The sequence below is a fragment of the Salvelinus alpinus genome, chromosome 13 (genome assembly GCF_045679555.1).
Source record: "Salvelinus alpinus chromosome 13, SLU_Salpinus.1, whole genome shotgun sequence".
In the NCBI taxonomy this organism is placed as follows: domain Eukaryota; kingdom Metazoa; phylum Chordata; class Actinopteri; order Salmoniformes; family Salmonidae; genus Salvelinus; species Salvelinus alpinus.
Window position 1 is genome coordinate 29,521,525 of NC_092098.1, and position 22,964 is coordinate 29,544,488.

Consider the following 22,964-nt stretch of genomic DNA (forward strand, 5'->3'; position numbering starts at 1 on the left):
CTCTCTCTATCAGCCTCTCACTCAGTCTCAATATGTCTCAAGATGGCGGCCAATGCGGGATCGATGTTTCAATATTGGAAGCGCTTAGATTTACAGCAGCTGCAGGTCAGCCTTTTTCCTTCAAGTTTCTCTGCTTTCTTGAAGCCTTATGTGTGGAAACCCGTTGTCAAGTTGTGGCTTCGCTCTTGAGCCCCTCTTTGCCGGTGTTTGTGGCCGCTTTTGGAGCTCTCTTCTCCCATTGATTAAAGCGGCTCTCTCGTTGATCGGAAATTGATCCTCTTTGTTCAATTCCCATCGATCAGACATCATGGCCGAGGGGAAGCGGTCACTATGGCAATTTGGGGACCGAAAGCGATTCAATACTCATGGAAGACTATTCTAGTGCAAAACTGGCAATTTAACACTTTTGAGAGGATGTATTTGATGTTCTTGATGCGTTTTGTTTGAATAATTTTGTTAAAGAAAATAAGTGCGTTTGTTGTCTAGAGCTCTCGCGGGTGGCGCTGTGGTGCTGAAACGAGTTGGGTGCAGAAGAGTTAGGTGACTTATTTATGTTATCTTAAATGTTTTACACGGGGAAATATTGCTTTTGAAGAAGAAATATACGAAATGCTTTGACACTATGCTATTCATAATAGCTGTTTATAGTTAATATATTCGAGAAAAGCCTCTTGCGAAGGCTCTTGCCCAGTGTGACCTCTTTATTTAGGGAAGTGTTGTGTAGACTAATAGCTATTTTAATAATATGAAAACAGTTAGCCAATGTCTAGTTTCCGCATAGTTTGTCGTGGTAGTGTTCATCTGTTGAAAAATAAGTGTTATAGATAGGAAGTCCAGTGAAATTGTGATTTCTACTCTTTATGCGTAGCCATAGGCAATCCTGTAGACATGGATTTGCTTACCCAAATTCAAATGTGCGTGTTTTTAATCTGAAATAGTTTAGCCTACCATTGAGGTAATAACCAAGTTGTATGCTTTATTTCGTTTGAATTGTGCGCTCAATAGATTTTAAACGAGTGCACGAGCCACTTTTGCTTTCATGATTTGCTATGTTTATCTGTTTTACAGTTGTTTTGCTTTCATGATTTGCTATGTTTATCTGTTTTTACAATCGAAAGTCATATATCGACATAGGCTGCAGTTTAAATTAAGCACGTAGCCTACACAAACTTCATACATCGCTTCTTTAAATTGATTTCAACAGGTTCAAGTTATCTAAGACTGAATTTGAATTGATCCTTGAATAATCGACAGGAGCAACTTGAGAGTGGTTTTTGCATATTGGGCAAATGTAATTGGTTTAATGTTTGAAATAGCCTAATCTCTAAATATGTTATCCCAAATGAAAATTGCTTGGTGGGTGCGAATGACAATCAATAGTCTCATGGAATTTAGGTGTTATTGGACGAATCATAATGAATGTGATTCGATAACGTTTGCAAATATATTCGTTTTCATGAAGGATACTCAATGTGTATGTCACATTTAAACAAACCCCTACTACCAATCACAACATACTTATTTATGTAGGTAGTATAGATAAACATTTGAAATCAATAGCCTATTGGGTTACTTTAATTTTTTGTATTCTTTCTGATTTCTAAATGTCAATGAACCTAGTAGCTTACTAAAAGCCAATTCAACTCCAATTTCGTGGATTTGTCGTCTTTTCATGCATTTTACATATGAAAGTAATGTTTTTCAAATGGGGGTCGTAATATCGATATAGGTGGCCCCTAGGCTACTATCAAAGGAATGCGTTTGAAATGTACACGTCACTCTGAGTCTCACAGGTTTTGCATATCATGTCAGGAGGGGGAATGGGACAATGCGTGCATTTTTCAATGGACAATATTTCCATCCCAAGATTAATTAAATTATAAAAAATGTGCCGGAAATGTTATTCTTATTCATCCCTATGCCATTTATTCTCGACCATTGTTTTCCTTGCCACCGAGTGTCCGCCATAGCCAAGCTCTGCTGCGGCCAGGGAACAGGTTGATCTCACACTCAATCACAGGAATGTGTTTCCTCAGCTACTGTGCCCGGTGCGACATTTGCCATCGCCTTTTGAAATAATTGTATTTGTTTGAAAAGAAAATATGGGTGTATTTGACTGCTATGCTCCTATACTGTTCTTTCCCCATCGGAATTAGTTCTCGCTGTTTTGGATTCAACTGATTCATGGATTTTTGGGAGGAATATTTTCACGTAGCCTAAGCTATTGTGCCTTTCTGGCAAAAAATATTTTTCCTTCTGGTTTAAAACAAAGAAATGTAGAACATGTTGACGCTTTTATGACTGGTTTATGATTCTCACGCGAGGTGCGCTTTTGGCGCCCAGAATATAATGCCTGATATTGTACCCACAGTAACCCCTCTGATAATTGATAGAAGCACATTGTGCTGTTTGCCTTATTAATCCATAGGCAGCAGTGTTATTGTATGGTTAAAGCGTTGTGCATTGCATTTTGTCTAACAATAGTCAACATTGATTACATTTAATTTGGTTATTGTTAAGTTCATATGACTTTGCCTCCGCTGTTATCTAAATATAATGCAATTTTGTAATAGGCCTACTTTATTTGCATTTGTTGGAAGGTCATAACCCGGATAAATTGAATTCTGAAACGAAATATATTCTCAAGTTCAGCTATAATGACATGTGTCTAATGTTTATAGCTTAAGTAATACATATTTTGGCACAGATATCTTGCATTATTTAGGCTATTGTGTTATACTCTCTCACACAGAATGTTTTGGGGGGGTATTTTGTATTTGTTTAGAAAGAGTGAACCATTAATCTAGTCAGAAACATTAACTACTATTATCAATCATTCTAAACAAAAGGCTTAGTCATCTGGTTGCTACACACCCCCCACAGTGTAAATTGAGTGTAAATTGAGTCTTGAAAGCCATACATAGTTCTCAAAAAGTATGCATAAAGAAAGGTTGTGTTAAGAGCCCCACAATAATCATGGTAAGACCCATCTGATGATATGATATTAGTCATGACAGCTGAAGAGGAACTAGGCAAAGTCCTGTCTGGGGGATCAGACCAGATAGCAGGGAGTACACTGAAGATTCCACCTCCATTATTGATGACTACTTATTTACTTTGCTGCGGTATTGCCACCGGTGAGTCTTTCTGACAGTATATGCTCAGGCGCTGCAATATGGCCTTTTCATCACAAGCCGCCACAGACTCTTTTAATTGGACTCACAGAATAAAGAGTCTCTAGTGATACATGTACATGTTACAAGTGATAAACCAGTACATTGTTTCTGTTTTCTAGCCTTTTCATATTGCTGCATTCCACATTGGAAAGACATTAAGCTTCAAGACAAACCTTAAATGGCTCTGCAGAAATAGGATTTCTGTATCGGGGCCACTATCCCAAACAAGGGAACTACTGCTTTCCACTACGGGATTACCTGGGAAGTGCATCAGATAATGTGAATCCAAGATGTTGTGGTAAACCCAATGGGGAGTTTCTTTTTTTACCACCAGACATTCTAAAGTGGCTTATTTCCAACTGGAACTATAGGCCTATGTCTGAAGCTTGTCAGAGTGTTGCAGGCATTGAATGAGTTACAAGGATATGAATGTTTTTTCACAAGCTGTTCAGGTACTTTCATGCAATCCTGTCGGAAAGACTACCTACTGCACCATATTTTTGGCTCAATGCTTAACTCAGCCCAGGTGGAACCAATGCATTGACAAATGCTTCTCCCACTTCACTATCATTATACCTCCTGTTTCATGTCCTGGATATTATGTCATTCATCAAATAAACAGGGAAACTAGGATATAGGATGCTCACACTACAGATAGTGCATGTGCAAAGATCAGAGTTAGGGGCTAAGGATTTGAAGGAAATTACCACACACACAAACTACCCCTACAAGTCTCTCAGATTAAAATATTGTGTAAAATAATGTTTCCCTGCTCATCTCAGACAGACAGCCCACAGGAGCTTGCATCTCTGCTGTCGGCCCTTTGATGAAGCTCGGAATAAAAGGGTTTCTTGTCGGGGCATTTTTTGGGACATGTTCTCTACGCTGCTTACAGTAGGCAGCTCAGTGTAAAACTTTGAAACGGCACCATTACGGGGCTGCCTTTGTAGTTGAAAGGGCGCCCACAGTTTTGTATTCAGGCCCTCGCTCTCCTGATTTTAAGTTTGATTTGGCTGTTTACATTCCGTGTGGCCCAAAAGCTGCCTCTGTCTCACCATGTGCCAATCACATTTCTCATGTGAGCTCTCAGACAGGGCCACTTCAGAAGACTCGCTCTCCTTAGTGTCTGATTGTCAGTCTGATCTTCATAAGCCACTTTGTTCATAACCCTCCCATGTATTGACACATGGTAATATTATGATTATTTCATGGCTTTTATCTGCCAAATGTCGCAGATCTGTTTTTGATCTAGTGCTTTATAAAAATGATCCATCTGAGACACGAGTCGTAAAATCTGTAATTATAGCGTGTTTGTATTTCCACTGAACATTGTTTTCAACTTAAATTTCTGCTATAATATGAACATTTTCTATTATTAGTTTCCCAGAATTAGTTCAGTTTTCAAACTATTAAGGCAGACTGTAAGGTCTTTATGTTGAATGAGCTGTATTATGTACACTGACTATAAAAAACATTTAGAACACCTGCTCTTTCCATGACATACTGACCAGTTGAAAGCTATGATCCCTTATTGATGTCACCTGTTAAATTCACTACAATCAGTGTAGATGAAGGGGAGGAGACGGGTTAAATAACGATTTTTAAGCCTTGGGACATGGATTGTGTATGTGTGCCATTCAGAGGGTGAATGTACAAGAGCATATATTTAAGTGCCTTTGAAAGGAGTATGGTATTAGGTGCCAGGGACACCGGTTTGTGTCAAGAACTGCAATGCTGCTGTGTTTTTCACGCTCAACAGTTTCCCATGTGTATCAAGAATGGTCCACTACCCAAAGGACATCCAGCCAACTTGACACAACTGTGGGAAGCATTGGAGTCAATATGGGCCAGCATCCCTGTGGAATGCTTTTGACACCTTGTAGAGTCCATGCCCAGATGAATTGAGGCTGTTCCGTGGGGAAAAGGGGTGCAACTCTATATTAGGAAGGTGTTCCTAATGTTTTGTACACTCAGTGTATATTTTATATTCCAGACTCTGACATTGCTCATTCTGAAATGTCTTGATTTCTTTCATTTTATTTTGGGGAATTTGTGTGTATTGTTCAGTATTATGGCACTGTTGGAGCTAGAAAAATAAGCATTTCGCTGCACCTGCGATAACATCTGCAAAATGTGAGTACGCGACCAATACAATTGGTAGCAAACTGATTGGTCGGCTGTTAAAGCCAGCAAAGCATTAGGTGTTCCTAATGTTTGGTATACTCAGTATATTGGTATATTGGATATTGGGCCTACATTTTAAATTATATGGAGAGCATGGTTGGAGTGTCTGGTTTACATTTGCAGTAGCTAGCAAAGTGTTTGTTTCTGTACAGAGATGTTTGCTTGAGAGAAGAAGCTTATCTGGTACAGTACTCTTGCCCTTAGACCAGCCTCTGAGCTTATTTTTCTTAGACGTCCATTACCAAATAGGTTCTCAGCCGTTTTAAAGGGTCCCTTGGCGGAGGGCGGCACCTCAGCATACCACCTGTGTTGATTCCGCATACTTGTAAGGTGTCCAACTGCAGGTAAAATGCTGTTCTCAGAGGCATTCGGGCCTGTGTGTGGTCCTGCATTTTACACGTCAACATATGGAGATTAGTGAAGGAAGCAATGTCGCCCATGACCGCGCCATGGAGATTTGAGCTCCCCCGCGCCCTTAACTTGTGCTGGCCTGCCGTTGGCTGTATGCATATCAGTTTGATATTTATGATGTGGCAGACACAGGCAGACACAGGCTGGGCTTTGGCTCCCCTGTGTTATTTTTAACCCTCTGTTGTCACAGACTTGCCACAGACATGGGTGTGTCTTTTCGAGTTATGCTCCACGAGAAGAATTTGATGGAAGGATTATTTTCACTGAGCTCTTCAACAGACCAGACTATTGACCTACGTATTCATTTAAAGATCAAATCAAATTTTATTTGTCACATGCTTCGTAAACAACAGGTGTAGACTAACAGTGAAATTCTTACTTACGGTCCTTTCCCAACAATGTAGAGAGAAAAAAATTTAGAAATAAAAGAAAAGTAATAATAAATATACAATGAGTAACGATAAACAGAAGCAGCGTAAGTGATGAGTCAAAAAAGTTAATGCAAATAGGGTCAATGCAGATAGTCCGGGTAGCTATTTAGTTAACTATTTAACTAACTATTTAGCAGTCTAATGGCTTATAGGGGTAGAAGCTGTTCAGGGTCCTGTTGGTTCTAGACTTGGTCTATCGGTATCGCTTGCCGTGCGGTAGCAGAGAAAACAGTCTATGACTTGGTTGGCTGGAGTCTTTCTGATAATTTTTACTGGGCAGCTTGCGGCTGGGTTTCTCTTTGTAATCTGTGATAGTTTACAAGCCCTGCTACATCCGATGAGCTTCAGAGCCGGCGTAGTGGGATTCGATCTTAGTCCTGTATTGACGCATTGCCTGTTTGATGGCTGGTCGGAGGTCGTAGCGGGATTTCTTATAAGCGTCCGGATTAGTGTGCCGCTCCTTGAAAGCAGCAGTTCTAGCCTTTAGCTCCTTGCAAATATTGCCTGTAATCCATGGCTTCTGGTTGGGATATGTACGTATGGTTACTGTGGGGACGATGTCATCGAAGCACTTATTAATGAATTTGTTACTGATATGGTAAAGTCCTCAATGCCATCTGATGAATCCCAGAATGTATTCCAGTCTGTGTTAGTGAAACCGTCCTGTAGTTTAGCGTTCGCTTCATCGGACCGCTTTTGTATTGACTGTGTCACGGGTACTTCCTCTGAGTTTTGCTTGTAAGCAGGAATCAGGAGGATAGAGTTAATGGAGGGCGAGGGAGAGCATTGTATTCGTTTCTGTGTGTGGAGTAAATTATATTATAAAGTCATATTAGAGATTGCACACCAGCTGTTGTTAAGAAAGAGATACACACCTACCCCCTTGAGCTTACCCGAGGCTGCCAATTAATAGAAAAAACAGGTAGATGTACATTGAGTGTACAAAACATTAAGGACACCTTAATAATATTGAGTTTGTCGTGGCATGGACTCTACAAGGTGTCGAAAGCGTTCCAATGTTGACTGCAATGCTTCCCACAGATGTGTCAAGTTGGCTGGATGTCCTTTGGGTGGTGGACAGTTCTTGATACACACGGGAAACTGTTGAGCGTGAAAAAAACAGCAGTGTTGCAGTTCTACCATACCACGTTCAAAGGCACTTACATCTTTTGTCTTGCCCATTCACCCTCTGAATGGCACATATACACAATCCATGTCTCAATTGTCTCAAATCTTAAAAATCCTTCTTTAACCTGTCTCCTCCCCTTAATCTACACTGATTTTGAAGTGAATTTAACAAGTGACATCAATAAGGGATCATAGCTTTCACCTGGTCAGTCTGTTATGGAAAGAGCAGGTGTTCATAATGTTTTCTACACTCAGTGTATATTGTCCATTCCGTTGTTCAGCCATGACTCAGAGAAACATCGGCTATTACAGTTCTTCAGTTCCCGTTGATAGGATAGTCTCGAACAGAACTCTTCACGTTTGTTCTCCAGTGATTGTACGTTCGCCAATAGAACGGAGGGTAGAGACTGTTTATTTACTCGCCAGGGTGCCAGCACGTCGGCCTCTCACACTCTTCCTTTTCTGAGTCTTGAGGATTAAGGCCTGGTCTGGGGTGAGCAGTATGTTCTGCGCCGCAGACTCGTTGAAGTATAAATCTTAATCCAAATTGAGGTTAGTGATTGATCGCTGTTCTGATGTCCAGAAGCTCTTTTCAGTCATAGCAAACAATGGCATAAACATTATGTAAAAAAATTGTTAAGATCTGCGGAAAACACCCCACAAATAGCAGAATTGATCAGGATCCTGTAAAACGACAGCTATCCATTGCAGTGCTATTACATACAAAAAGGTGCATGCAAGAAAGATCCACTGTCAAGTTTCTATGAAGTTATTAAATCTAAGTCAAAGTGAGAGCTGTATGGTCTCTGGTCTCTCAGATCACATGTTTGTACAGCAGGATTTTAGATACACAGGCACCTGATTATGAATCATCCATGCTAAAACAGACAAGTTCCTGACTAGTTCTGCCACATGTCAGTGAAAAAGCTGGAGCCTGCACTCAGGACTAAATTTAGAAAACTCCTTAATACAGAAATTAAAGGAGAACTGTGCCTCAGTGCTCTGCTATCCCCCATCGATTCCCCAGTCAGATCCACGCCACTTCAAACTCCAACAAGCTTGTAAACAAGACACAAAACAAGAAAGACATTTGCATGTCCCCCTTCCAAATTTAGCCCAAGCGTCTTTGCCTTTTTCCCTGGGAGTTCGTAATTGCAATGGAAAGCTTGATATTCATGCGTTTTCACATAGCATTTGGGACCCGCAGTATTTTGTGGACCACATTCTTTGAGGCAACAATCTTCAGTCCCTATCAGTCTGTCATAGTGTGAGCTGTGCAGAATGCTGGAACCCCTTGTCTCACTGAACAGTTAAATGCTGTAAGACGTACACAGCGTAACTTCTGTCCACTATCTTTTTATCCCTCTGTGTGAAATAAGACTAGTCAGACATACTTGTAAAAGCTCAGAAGGAATCCATCGTCTGTGGTCATTTTTATGATGCAGAGAATTAAACATTTTTTCGAAAGAAATTTGAACTGCAACTGGATTATCAAATCATTACAAATGTACTTGCCTGGCCATAGTTTTTGTTCTGTAGCGAGCTGTGCTCAGCAATCAGTGGTTTATCTCCACTGTCAGACAAATAGGTCCAGACAGAGTAATCACAAGGGGCTCTTTCCTGACTAGAGATGCAATGTGAGCAATCAAGAAACTCTTCAGACTAACTTTTAACTGAATCAGTTCGCAGTTAGGAGTGTGTGTCTTAAATTGGGATGCTACACTACTCAATGAATTAATGTTCAATTCCAAAGTGTTTAAAAAGATTTTGATTACAGTACAGTGTTCTTTAATGGTGCAAATGGCTAGATGAGCTCTGTGGCTCTGGGAATGAGGAGAGGGGTCAGGCCCAGAGCCAGTTCACACTATCCTCTACATTACCTCACTATGTCTTCCCCATCCCTCGCTCCACTGTATCTCTCTCTCTCTCTCTCTCTCGCTCTCTCTCGCTCTCTCTCACTCTCTCTCGCGCTCTCGCTCTCTCTCTCTCTCTCTCTCTCTCTCTGGGTTTCATGGGGGCCCCCTTTGCCTCACACAGTTTTATAGAAACCCTGACGCCAAGTACATAATTTGCCTGGAATGTGCTGTCCATTTCAGCCGGGAAGGGTGGGTGGGTTAGATGGAGGGATCCAGGGAATTGGCCCCTCCTCACTCGCTTCCCTCTGCCCACTGGCTCTAACGTAAAGGCTACGCTGCAGAGCATGCCCACGCACTGTGACTGCATCCTGCCTCCATTCACTATTCAGTCTAACTTTTTCATTTACTATGGACTTTTGTTTGACACGTTTTTTCCCCAGCTTCACAAACTATTGTCTGGCAGCCACAGTCTCTCTTTTACTGTTTGAGAACTCTGGCAGAAAAATAGATCAATACTGAGAGTAAGTGGAGGAACATTATCACGGGAAGTAGTGGAGCTTGAATAAAGCATTTTAAGCTGCTTGTTGACATGTGTATCCATTATGAGTCTCGCATACAGGCACATCACGGAAGAGACACTTGTGTGTAAAAGCTTGAAGACAAACTCATACAGTTTGCCCCATTTGATAATTTGTATCTAGTCTACTCAGCGGAATTTCAGATTGTGGATAGTGTTTGTTTCATTGTGTTCACCCTGAATGTGAGTGTGTACTCCAGGGGCTGAGCTATGATGTCTGTGCGATGCTACAGCTAGCAGACTTCTATCACCAAGGCCATGTTGTCCCCATTTAACGCAGGTACATTTAGGCCTAGACTATACAAGAATGACGTGAGTCCGCAAATGCTTTGACAACCTCTTGTATTATATCACACCATGAAAGAGATGTTTCTATCGCCAGGGTTAAACATATTCCACAGTAAAACTTCTGAGGAGATGTTAATATCGACCTTTTGACAGGTCTTTTTGTTTCCAGTTTAGACGGCTTTGAAGCGACAGCACTTCAAGACCAGGATATGATATAAGTCCCTTTCTGATCTGTTCCCATATTAGCATTTTTTGCTACAATCTGATCCACTGAATTCACACGCAGAGAGAAAATAAAAAGGACGACTGAGACTTTGGCTCGCTCACTCTCTGGTCAAGATTGTAAATGTAAGGCAACGTAAAATGGCTCGTAAGAGAGTCTGAAAAGCATCAATGCCTAAATTTGAAACAGTAAGCATACAGTGAAAACAAGGGGGGGTCGTCGCTGTGAAAGGAAGTGAAAAAAAGTAGAGCAGCAATTTATCTGCTTCTGTGCAGAAACATCTGGAAACAGTTTGGAGAAAATGAGGGAATCTGAAGTACTTGGGAATTAAGAGCTATGGGAAAGAAATCGGCCCCCCCTGTTTTCCAGAGCGAGATAGGACAGGAGGTTGCAATCTGGCTTTGCAGGTCGTTGATGATAAAACGGGTAGCCGACTTCAATGTGAGATATTCTTCCTCTTTGAAAACAAGGTCATTTTCAGACCTGTGTCATTCTGTCGGACACAATTGCATTTCTATCATATTTTTACTCTGAAATAAGCAACTTAAAGATAAGTAGACAACTGTGTAAATCACTGTAGGCTTATTTGTGCCATTTCCATTTCTGTTCTCACTATATAACATGGTGACCTATTTATTTACTCAGGGATTTGTTGCAGTCATTCTGCAACCATTCTTATTGTACTTAGGCAAAGTGTAACTGTTGCTATAATGTAAACATTTATTTGCTCACAGGAAACTTGCTGGTTGAACAGACATGCTTTTATGGTGGTGGTGTTAGAGTTGTGCTTGGTCATGCAGTCATTGGGGAACATGGAGTACAAGAGGGGACTGAGCACCCCCGTGTTGAGGATCAGCGTGGCAGATGTTTTGTTACCTGCTAGCATATCAAGCTAGCAGGGTTTTCTTGAGGGCTTGAACGCAGCCCGCGACACAGTTAGCCATTGTGGCTGGGACCGCGGATTGTCCCGGGTTTGTGGCTGTCTAGATCCCTGGTGTTTGTTATTTTCAATCTTCCCTGTGACCTGCCCTGTCTGGAACTGTGAGGAGTAACAGCGTAACATACGATGCTAGCTACCATGACAAATACCAAAGCCGGTGGGAGTACCGTTGAGGACAGTGGTGCCTCTCTATCACATGTGAAGGATATTTTTTAAATTAACAAAAAGAGTTCTACATGCAGTTTTTACAACAACAAGAAAGAAAATGTTGTCCAAATACTGGTAGATTCAACTAATAAAATAATGGACGACCTGACCAGAGAGGTCCAGGACCTGAAGAACAGTTTGCAGTTCTCCAGGGTCAGCTCGATAAGTTGAAACAGGAGAACGGCAAGATGACAGCAATCTGTAAGTCATTGAGAGAGGACATCAGTTCTGTATGTGAATCTATGATTACAATGACGGATAAATCTCGAGGGACAATCAAGGCGGAACAACATGGTTGTGGACAGATTTGCAGAATCTCCACATGAGACCTGGACGGAGTCTGAGGACAAAGTGAGGGAAATTATCAGAGAAATTGAAGATGGACCACAGGAAGATTGAGGTGGAGTGTGCCCACAGGACTGGAAAACCCACCACCGGCCCAGGTGACAGGCCCAGGCCGATAGTGGTCAAGTTCCTGAGGTTCAAGGACAAGGTAGCTGTTCTGGGAAGAGCCAAGAACTTGAGAGGAACGCATATCTTCCTCAACGAGGACTTTCCTGAAGCTATGCACCAGAAGAGGAAAGAACTAATCCCAGCCATGAAAGCTGCCAGAGAGAGGTCATTGCCTACATCCACTATGACAGGCTCATTGTCCACCCTCCCTCCCAGTAGCCTGGAAGGCATGAGAGCCAAGCCTATGGGTTCATAGCTTCAACCCTGCAGCACACACACCAATTGATTAATGGACTGCTGAATGTATATTTTTTATCTTGCTTTGTTTGCTCTTTTCAGTATTATGTCTATCTCTGATAAGCTACCCAGGAAAGGGCTGAAAATAGCCCATAGTAATATTTGTAGCCTTAGAAATAAGGTTCATGAAATCAATAACTTGCTAACATCAGATAACAACATTAATATTAGCCATTTCTGAGACTCACTTAGATAATTAATTACTATTATTAATACAGCAGTAGCAATACAGGGATATAACATCTATTGAATAGACAGGAATGCTTATGAGGAAGGTGTTGCTGTTTATATTCAGAGCCATATCCCTGTAATGCTTAGAGAAGATTTTATGTCAAGTGTTATAAAAGTGTTGTGGTTGCAAGTTCACTTGGCACATCTAAAGCCTGTATCCGTACCCATTGGATGCAGTGATCACAATATAGTGGCTGTATCCAGGAAAACCGAAGTCCCAACAGCTTGGCCTAAAATAGTGTATAAGAGATCATACAAAATATTTTGCTGTGACTCTTATGTGGATGATGTTAAAAGTATTTGTTGGTCTGAAATTGCTTCTTACAATTATTGATAAACATACACCTGTTAAGAAACTGGCTGTTAGAACTGTTCAGGCTCCATGGATTGATTGACGAATTGAAAAACTGTATGGTTGAAAGAGATGGGGCAAAAGGAGTGGCTAATAAGTCTGGCTGCACATCTGACAGGCTGACTTACGGGAAATTGAGAAATTATGTGACTAAACTCAACAAAAAGAAGAAGAAACTGTATTATGAAGTCAAAATCAATGATATAAAGAAGGAGGTAAAAACCTTTGGAGTACTTTAAATGAAATTATGGGCAGAAAGACAGGTTCAACTCCATCTTTCATCGAATCAGATGGCTTATGCAATTTTTTAAAGATGACTTTATTGGCAAAGTGGGCAAACTTAGGCAGGAAATGTCAACAACAAACAGTGAGCCATCGTATTCATGCATAAAAAAAACAATAATGATTGAAAAGCATTGCAATTTGTACATTTTGTGTAGTTAGTGTGGGAGAGGTGGAAAAATTATTGTTATCGATCAATAATGACAAACCTGGCATTGACAACTTAGATGGAAAGCTGCTGAGGATGGTAGCTGACTATAGCCATTCCTATCTGTCACATTTTTTTTTATCTGAGCCTAGAGGAAAGTCTTTGTTCTCAGGCCTGAAGGGAAGCCAAACTAATTGCGCTACCCAAGAGTGGTAAAGCGGCCTTTACTGGTTCTAATAGTAGACCTATAAGCTTGCTGCCAGCTCTTAGCAAACTGTTGGAAAAAATTGTATGACCAAATACAATATTATTTCTCTGTAAACAAATTAGCAACATACTTTCAGCATGCTTCTAGAGAAGGGCACTCAACATGTACTGCACTTACACAAATGACTGATGATTGGTTGAAAGAAATTGATAATAAGAAGATTGTGGGAGCTGTACTGTTTTCAGTGCAGCCTTTGATATTATTGACCATAACCTGTTGTTATGGTCAATATGTTATGTGTTATGGCTTTTCAACCTCAGCTCTGAATCCACAATATGGCAATCTATCTAATAGAACTCAATGGGTTTTCTTTAATGGAAGCTTCTCTAATGTCAAACATGTAAAGTGTGGTGTACCGCAGGCCAGCTCTCTAGGTCCTCTACTCTTTGCTATTTTTACCAATGACCTGCCAATGGAATTAAACAAAGCATGTGTGTCCATGTATGCTAATGATTCAACCATATACACATCAGCAACCACAGCTAATGAATTCACTGAAACCCTTAACAAAGAGTTGCAGTCTGTTTTGGAATGGGTGGCCAGTAATAAACTGGTCCTGAACATCTCTAAAACTAAGAGCATTGTATTTGGTACAAATCATTTGCTAAGCTCTAGACCTCAGCTGAATCTGGCAATGAATGGTGTGGCTGTTGAACAAGTTGAGACTAAATTACTGTCATGGTCAAAACGTATAGATTCAATGGTTGTAAAGATGGGGCGAGGTCTGTCCATAATAAAGAGATGCTCTGCTTTTTTAATACCACACTCCAAAAAGCAAATTCTGCAGGCTCTAGTTTTGTCTAATCTTGATTATTGTCCAGTCGTGTAGTCCTGGGCTGCAAGGAAAGACATAGTTAAGCTGCAGCTGGCCCAGAACAGAGCGGCACATCTTGCTCTTCATTGTAATCAGAGGACTGATATAAATACTATGCATGCCAGTCTCTCTTGGCTAAGAGTTGAGTGTGCATCACTTCTTATTTTTAAAAGAAACATGATTGTTTGCATAGTAAACTTACACACAGCTCTGACACACACACACTTACCCCACCAGACATGCCACCATGGGTCTTTTCACAGTCCACAAATCCAGAACAAATTCAAGTAAGCGTACAATATTATATAGAGACATTATTGCATGGAACTCCATTCCATGTCATATTGCTCAAATAAACAGCAATCTGGTTGGGAAAAAAACAGATAAAGCAACACAGCACACCTCTCCCCTATTTGACCAAGATAGTTTGTGTTTATGTATTGATATGTAGGCTACTTGTGCCTTTTTAAAAATGTTTTTATGTAGTTCTGTCCTTGAGCTGTTCTTGTCTATTAATGTTCTGTATTATGTCATGTTTCATGTTTTGTGTTGACCCCAGGAAGAGTAGCTGCTGCTTTTGGGGATCCTAATAAAGTACCAAATACCAAATAGCAAAGCCTCCAGTAGACGGCCTGCTCAGTAAACCTAGCTTTACCACAGAAATTTAGAGCAGACATTTTCAAGAAGCACAAACACAGATCAAAGCCAGCTAATGAGCTGCAACATTCTGAATTTCACATCGCTTTCTCATCTTGTCCAATAACCCTGTGCCTCCATGGATAAGTGATCTTGTCAGTGGCCAAAATGCAGTCTTAAAGGACAATCCCACCACTTTATAACCCCCCCAAAAAAAATTCAACGTTTATTTTATACGCAAGTACACCGATTTGCAGGCGTTATCGCAGATGCAGCGAAATGCTTATGTTTCTAGCTCCAACATTGCAGTATTATCTAGAAACAATACAATAACCACAACATATCTTTTAACAAGAAAATGAGCAATCAGAACGTGCAGTGGTTAAACTGACACAAAAACACACCATAGCATACTACAGGTTGCGGAGGGACCTACCATTTTTGGGGTGAGAATGACTGTGAGAACATCACTCTACTCCAAAATGAATGAAAATAAAATTATGCTGACATATAAAATATAATTTTGCCCTCCGGAAATTAGCCCAATAACATATTGGACCATATTATCAGGCAGGTGTGTTACTTAGCAATAATCATTAGCACCTGATGTAGCCCACCGGATGCAGCATAGTGGCTATAAATAAATAGGCTGAGGGTTGCCCATCTGCATTTACCCCATTGGAGTAATCATTGTGGCTCCCGAGTGGCGCAGCGGTCTAAGGCGCTGCATCTCAGTGCAAGAGGCGTCACTACAGTCCCTGGTTTCTATCCAAGCTGTATCACATCCGGCCGTGATTGGGAGTCCCATAGGGCGGTGCACAATTGACCCAGGGTTCGATTTGAGATGTCAGCTACCCTTGTATAACTAAATAGCTAGCTACTAGCTAGTTAAATTTCTCTCACAATTATAAAGCCAACAAAATGTTAACAAAAACAAAATATTATTAACCTAAAAGATTAGCTGTGTTAACCCAGTTGCTAGCTTATCCAGGTTTAGTGATACATAGTACTGTCTATCTATGGGAACAACTTTGCAAGCAACATTGCTAAATTGATTTTAAATCACATAAAATGTATCTCATAAAATGTAACTTGTAATGCTTATCTCCTGTAGCCTAATTGTCGTCCTTATATTCATACTGAACCTAAATTACAAGGGTCATATTTGCACTAATCTATGTTATGTCAGCAATTAAAAGGCATGTACAACATCTGGTATATGGTTTGCCTCATATACATTGTCTACTGGTATCATTTTAAATTGAGAACATATTGCTTAACATGTAAACAATGTGTGAGTTTAGCTAATCTCTGCTTCAGATGACAGATGCCCATAATGCCAGTAATGCCTTCATACTGTAGGCCTATGGCTGCATTGGCTTTGCATGCAATATGATAAGCTGCTAAATGTAGTCACATTGTTTTTTAACATTGTTAAAATGTGTTTACTTACTTGAATAGGTTCTCCCACTGCCTAAGTTTTTTTGGGTCCTTACAAAAACAAAGAAATGGGCAATCTTAAAAATAAATTGGTGGTAGCAAAGCGCAGCCATGTGGATGAATGGAGACAAGATAAACAGTATGTTTGTCACCAGAGTGGTTTCGAACGTGTTGTGACGTTTGACTTTACCAGCGTAATCCACTTTCAATTTCAATAAATCGAAAACTGTCGGCCACACTTGATAACTTGAAAACTAGCACTTGACAGTAGCATAGGCAACAACAACCCGGACGGAAAACAGTGACACACATAACATACAGCATGTAGAGGGAGGGTTCTTAAAATGTAACATCCAATCAAAAGACTACTAGTGCTGAGCGATTTTAACCGAAATGTTGGTCTTTTTTTATTTATTTGTTTATTTATTTATTTACAACTAATTGACTGATGTCGGTCAAGTGTATTTGAATTCCATTGCGCTACAGTTTCTCTGGAGATAAATCTGATCATATGCCCGAACTGTGAGATGTAGTAGGGAGTTGTAGTTTTCAATTGGCCAATGTTCTACATAGTTTAGCGCAGAAAACGTGATAATTAACTACAATGACCATAATCCTCGACTAAACTTGTCAGGTCTGTGTTTCTTTTACACCTCATATGAGAGAAGAATGCACGATCAAGAGGGGATACATAGAAGTTTTCTTTGTGACGTATCTACCTGAAAATACATGATCTAAGTGATTGATAGTTGGTATTCAGCTGTAATAAAAGTATGTCTTATTTACTTTTAAGAACTACTAAAATAGTGATTTTGTCAGACAGCATTGGCAGCAGCTCTATAGAGATGATGACTTGGAATGAAATTATAAAGTCATCAAATGTAATATACACAACAACTGAAATATTTAATTAAAGTAATGTGAATAACTGATGGTTAATAAGTGATCAGCTGTCACTACCATCATGGGACTTTTATTAATAGTTGTATTCTGTGTTGCAGTATTCAACCCACATAATGCATAGTGCAAAAAATCATGATGTTTTTATGATCTAACCGAAACCGAACCGACCTCAAAAAGCACTAATTAGGGATGGGCATGAGTACTCGAACTGACGTCAAAACTGGATCTTTAACCAGAGATCAATTATTTTTCAAATACTGTAAAACTTTTTGGTCTAAACGCCAATAAAACGTATCTAACTGATGGGATACACAAGCCACATTCCTTGCCAAATTACAAGTTTCATCACAAACTGGTTGACTGAAGTAGGGAATTATGTGTTCCAACAATGAGTGTCAGTTTTGGAATAATTGCGTACATTATTCCAAATGTACGCAATTACATTGCCTACTCACCAAACAGATGTCCTGGCCATAATTCATCCCCATGCATTGATTAATATGGAATTTTTCATCCATTTAGAAAATTCCAAGGCACAGGCAGAATAAACTAAATCAAACATCTGTATATCAAAGAAGAAGATTTTTGGTTTGTCTTTCAACTTGCCAAATTGAGCCCCATTTCAAATGATCACTCTTTAACTGTTCCAGATGTGAGATGCGAATCACTTTACACTATTCTGTTATTTTATTCTGTTATATTACATCCAGTTTTTACTATAAAATAGGTGTCTTGACTGTGAGAAGGGCTCGGGAAATAAGAGCATCTTGTCTGCTAAATTAACAAAACAAGGCTATGCCATTGCACAGCCATAGGCTTCTACAAACAAGCTCCACTGCTGAGGTTACTACCTTTTTTGAAGACTGTGTTCCACGATATAATATAACCAGTTGATATTACAGTTTCAATAAATGAATCTTAAATGACACTTGTTCTTTTTATTGACTGAATATATGGCAATTTAGCAATTAGGATCTGTAATGGTTATAAAAAAATGTGGCATTGTTGCTCACTGTTGACATATAGATAAATGCGCAATATTTTTTTCCAGTGCCTTGTTCTAAAAATAGCTTCCTTTTTTTCATTCGAGTACTCTAAAGAAAATCATGCCAGTACTCGAAGAGTCAAAAAAGGTCAAATGCCCATCCCTATCACTAATCTCTCAGCACCTATTTTATTTTATTTTATTTTTATTTTACCGTTATTTTACCAGGTAAGTTGACTGAGAACACGTTCTCATTTGCAGCAACGACCTGGGGAATAGTTACAGGGGAGAGGAGGGGGATGAATGAGCCAATTGTAAACTGGGGATTATTAGGTGACCGTGATGGTTGAGGGCCAGATTGGGAATTTAGCCAGGAGAGACTAGAGACTAGAGACTACTAAACAGTCAATAGACATTAAATTATAAAATTACACAAAAACTATGTAGGACATCACTAAATACCCAAATGTTAAAAGTGGCGGAGTTGCCCTTTAACTTCTAATTGGTCCCAATCCCGGATCCGGGACCACCCCCCACAGTAAAAAAGCTGACTAGCATAGCCTAGCATAGCGTCACAAGTAAATACTAGCATCTAAATATCATTAAATCACAAGTCCAAGACACCAGATGAAAGATACACATCTTGTGAATCCAGCCATCATTTCTGATTTTTAAAATGTTTTACAGGGAAGACACAATATGTAAATCTATTAGCTAACCACGATAGCAAAAGACACAACTTTTTTTTCCCACCATTTTTTTCCTGCATAGGTAGCTATCACAATTTCGACCAAATAAAGATATAAATAGTCACTAACCAAGAAATAACTTCATCAGATGACAGTCTGATAACATATTTATTGTATAGCATATGTTTTGTTAGAAAAATGTGCATATTTCAGGTATAAATCACAGTTCTACATTGCAGCTGCAATCTGAAATAGCGTCGATGCAGCCAGAATAATTACAGAGACCAACATCAAATACCTAATTACTCATCATAAATCATTTCTGAAAAATACACAGCGTACAGCAAATGAAAGCCCAACATCTTGTGAATCCAGCCAATATGTCAGATTCTTTAAGTGTTTTACAGCGAAAACACAATATAGCATTATATTAGCTTACCACAATAGCCAGAAACACAACCGCATTTACCAGCAGCAAAGGTTAGCGATCGTAACAATCCAGCAAAAGATATATAATTTGACTAACCTTGATAAACTTCATCAGATGACAGTCCTGTAACATCATATTACACAATGCATATAGGTTTTGTTCGAAAATGTGCATATTTAGCAGCACAAATCGTGGTTATACAATGTGATCAGTAGCAACATTTCAGGCATTCTGGCCGGCGCCATCTTGGAGAGGCACCTAATCTAATCGATAAATAATCGTAAACTTGACTAAAAAATACAGGTTGGACAGCAAATGAAAGATGCATTAGTTATTAATGCAACCGCTGTGTTAGATTTTTAAAATTAACGTTACTAGACATACAGTGTGCGTTACAGCCAGACCAGTGCCGAAATTAATGGCGGACAAATCCTTTTACATTTTTCCACATAAATACGAATTAAATCATAAATAGCTCTTACTTTTGGACGAGCTTCCATCAGAATCTTGGGCAAGTTGTCCTTTGTCCAAAAGAATCGTTGCTCGGTTGTAAAACGTCCTCTTCAACTTTGGAAATAGCAGCTAACGTTAGCTATGTGGCGCAGACATGCCCAAATCCTCAAAACGCAATACTAAGGAAATTCCGAAAATCGCAATATACTCGCATAAACTGATATAACTCGGTTTAAAATAACTTCGTTATGATGTTTCTAACACCTATATCGAATTAAATTACAGACGGATATATCTAAGGCCGATAACTGAGCGTTTCAAAATGCCATCCTGAGGTCTTGCTTTGCGTCATGACGAACGTCGAAAAGAGAGCTCCCTCCATTCCTTGGGGCTTTATAAGGTCTGAGATCTGCCTAGAAACTCCATTACAATTCTCATTGGTTACTGACATCCAGGGGAAGGCGCGTGCAGTTCATGTCGACCCATAGGATACATACAGAGCTTTAAACTGATCTGAGAACAGAGCCTCGTTTTCAGACCTTCGCAGTTCCTGTCATGAATTTCGCTGCAGAATGAGTTCTGTTTCACACACAGACATAATTCAAACGGTTTTAGAAACTAGAGATTGTTTTCTATCCAATAGTAATAATAATATGCATATTGTACGAGCAAGAATTGAGTACGAGGCAGTTTAATTTGGGAACGATAAATGGTAACGTTGAAACAGCACCCCCTATATTGAGAAAAGGTTAACACAGTAATATTATTATGCTGCTTAAAGTCGGAGTCATTGGTGTTTTCCCCCCAGCTTAGGTAATGGTCAGATTATATACACACAGCTGCTGCCTGAATTTCGATACAATTTAAAGAACCTGTTGTCTTTTATTGATCTACAAATGTCTGCACACTTGTTACACTTTTTCCTTTTATTTCTTGTACAAATCAATCACCATAAAGTGGAATTAGAATTTCAAAGAACTTCATCCACAGCTACGCTTCACTGACTAATGCTCTCCAAAAACCTCTTTGCCTCCAGGTATGTTTCTTGAGAGAATATTTCTCAATATGTGGGTTGAGTTTTTGCAGGGTTGACCATATTGATTTTTTTGGTGGTGCGTTGCAGTAACCCCAGGCCCTCCCCCACGTGGGGCTGTAAATGTTTTAGGAGCAGGCTGACTCTTTTGGGGTGAGTATTTCACTCACATGCCATGTTTAATCAGAGGGGGGCAGCTCAGGGGGCCATTAAAGCACACTCCATTTAGGCTCAGAAACTGCCCTCTCAGCTCCCACGGAGGAATGATTGAAAAGTCTGACTATCCCGTCAGAACACAGCAGATAGCAAATGTGCACGCAATTATAACACCAGAGCACGTTCTCGGCAGCCAACCGCAGAGACTGTCAGGAAACGCCAGGCGGTGGAAAGTTCAGATGGGCGACTTGTGAATAAATAGGCAAGATGTAGCCAACCTTATTCCATCCATTGTTTTATCCATGGGATGTTGTTCATGTGTTTTGTTGGTGCATGTGTCCTCTCTGTGTGTGCCGGTCTCTGGATTTTTATTTAAGAGGATAGGCAGGCAACCAGGGAGGAGGACCCATGTTCTGTTCTTGCTTCCACTCAGCTCTGGTGTCCACATTAGCCATGAATCAAGGTTGCGTCAGGTTACACAAAATGTCAACTGCCTGGGAGTACAACCGGCTCTCTTTTTCTCTGGCTGGCAGGGTTACCTCACTCTGATTGCCAAGTTAGACAGTGCCTGAGCAGCCCCTGTCTCTGTATCAGTCAGCTTTCTAAATATAATACAGCACAGAATGTTTTGTTCAGCACAGCGATTCTGTGTTTAGTTTCTCATTACGTAGGGCTGCATTGGAAATAGATAATCTGTCGAACCTGTATAATCTTCTGTCACATTATACTCCATGACCTCGATATTATGACCGTGAGACAAGGCTGTTAATCACAAGCAGTGAAAAGATAAGCCATCACAGTTACGTTTACCAATGAGTAGATATGATACCTACATATTTTCGGCCTAATTCTTTATAAAGATTTAACTATTGTACGCATACAGTGTTCCAAGTTCAGACTAATGCCCAGAGACTGATATCATTATTGCTTCTCCCAGACTTGTACCCTTGAATAATGCAGTCAGTTACCTGAAGAGGGATGAACATAGGCTACTCAATGATGAGGGGGAAAAGAGAAGTGCCTGAACAACCACATCAGTCATTTCTTAAACTTTAGAAAAGTGCTCTATTATGCCACACAATTTAATTGAATGGATGCCTCTCCCATGGCCCTGTCCACATCCATAAGTATAGTTCAGTATCTTCCTTGATCGTGATTTTTGTAGTCAGAAAATATGTTAGTAGTCTGAAATTGTAAGTGAATTTTCAGTAGTTTTCAGCATTCTGAATATGGACAAAATTCTTCAATGTTCCATTCAGCACCTGCCAGCCCGACAGTATCAGTTGCCATTTGAATATGGCAGACTAGCTGTAGGCTAGCTGTCAATAAGATTCACCCATGTTAACTTCAGTTGATTTTGTCAGGCTGACAGATTGGACATTACATTTGGAAGTGCAGAGAGTGCTGTGGTGTGCTATTCAGTATAGTTGACTGCCCCAGTGCTGTGTCGCTGACTGCCGCCGCCTCCTTTCTCCCCTCCTCTCTTCCCTCCCTCTGCTGTTCCCTGCCCCCAGCCTGAACTGCCACCGATGTCCAGCTATAACATTATACATTTTTCTCCTCCCTGCTTCATGAATTATTAACCTGCCTGAATTGATGAGCGTCCTGTGATGGAGTGCTGGCATGTCTATACTGAATGTGTTACATGACAGGCTCACTGACATGCACCTTTACTGTCTATGCTACAGATACAGGGGCCTTTTGTTATATACTTTTTCTCATATAGTAGCCTACTAGCCTACACCAATGCTGATCACTACAAGGAAGCAGCACATATCTTTCTGATGGGCCGCCCCCAGGTGGTAAGGGTAGGCAACAACACGTCTCCTACGCTGTTCTTCAACACTGGGGCCCCTCAGGCATGTGTGCTTAGTCCCCTCCTGTACTCCCTGTTCACCCACGACATCGTGGCCAAACATGACTCCAACACCATCATTAAGTTTGCTGACAACAATGAGATGACGTCAGAGGAG

At 40.2% G+C, this 22,964-nt stretch overlaps 1 protein-coding gene across 3 annotated transcripts in view; it reads left to right on the plus strand.

Moving 5' to 3' along the window:
• Positions 1-2: 2 nt before the first annotated feature.
• Positions 3-22,964, plus strand: part of LOC139538065 (homeobox protein cut-like 1) — a 222,694-nt gene continuing 199,732 nt past the window's right edge. For all 3 annotated transcript variants that reach the window (XM_071340016.1, XM_071340018.1, XM_071340017.1), the window contains exon 1: positions 3-105. In XM_071340016.1, the coding sequence (XP_071196117.1) occupies positions 43-105 (63 nt within the window). In that variant the 5' untranslated portion in view covers positions 3-42. The remainder of the gene's footprint in view (positions 106-22,964) is intronic.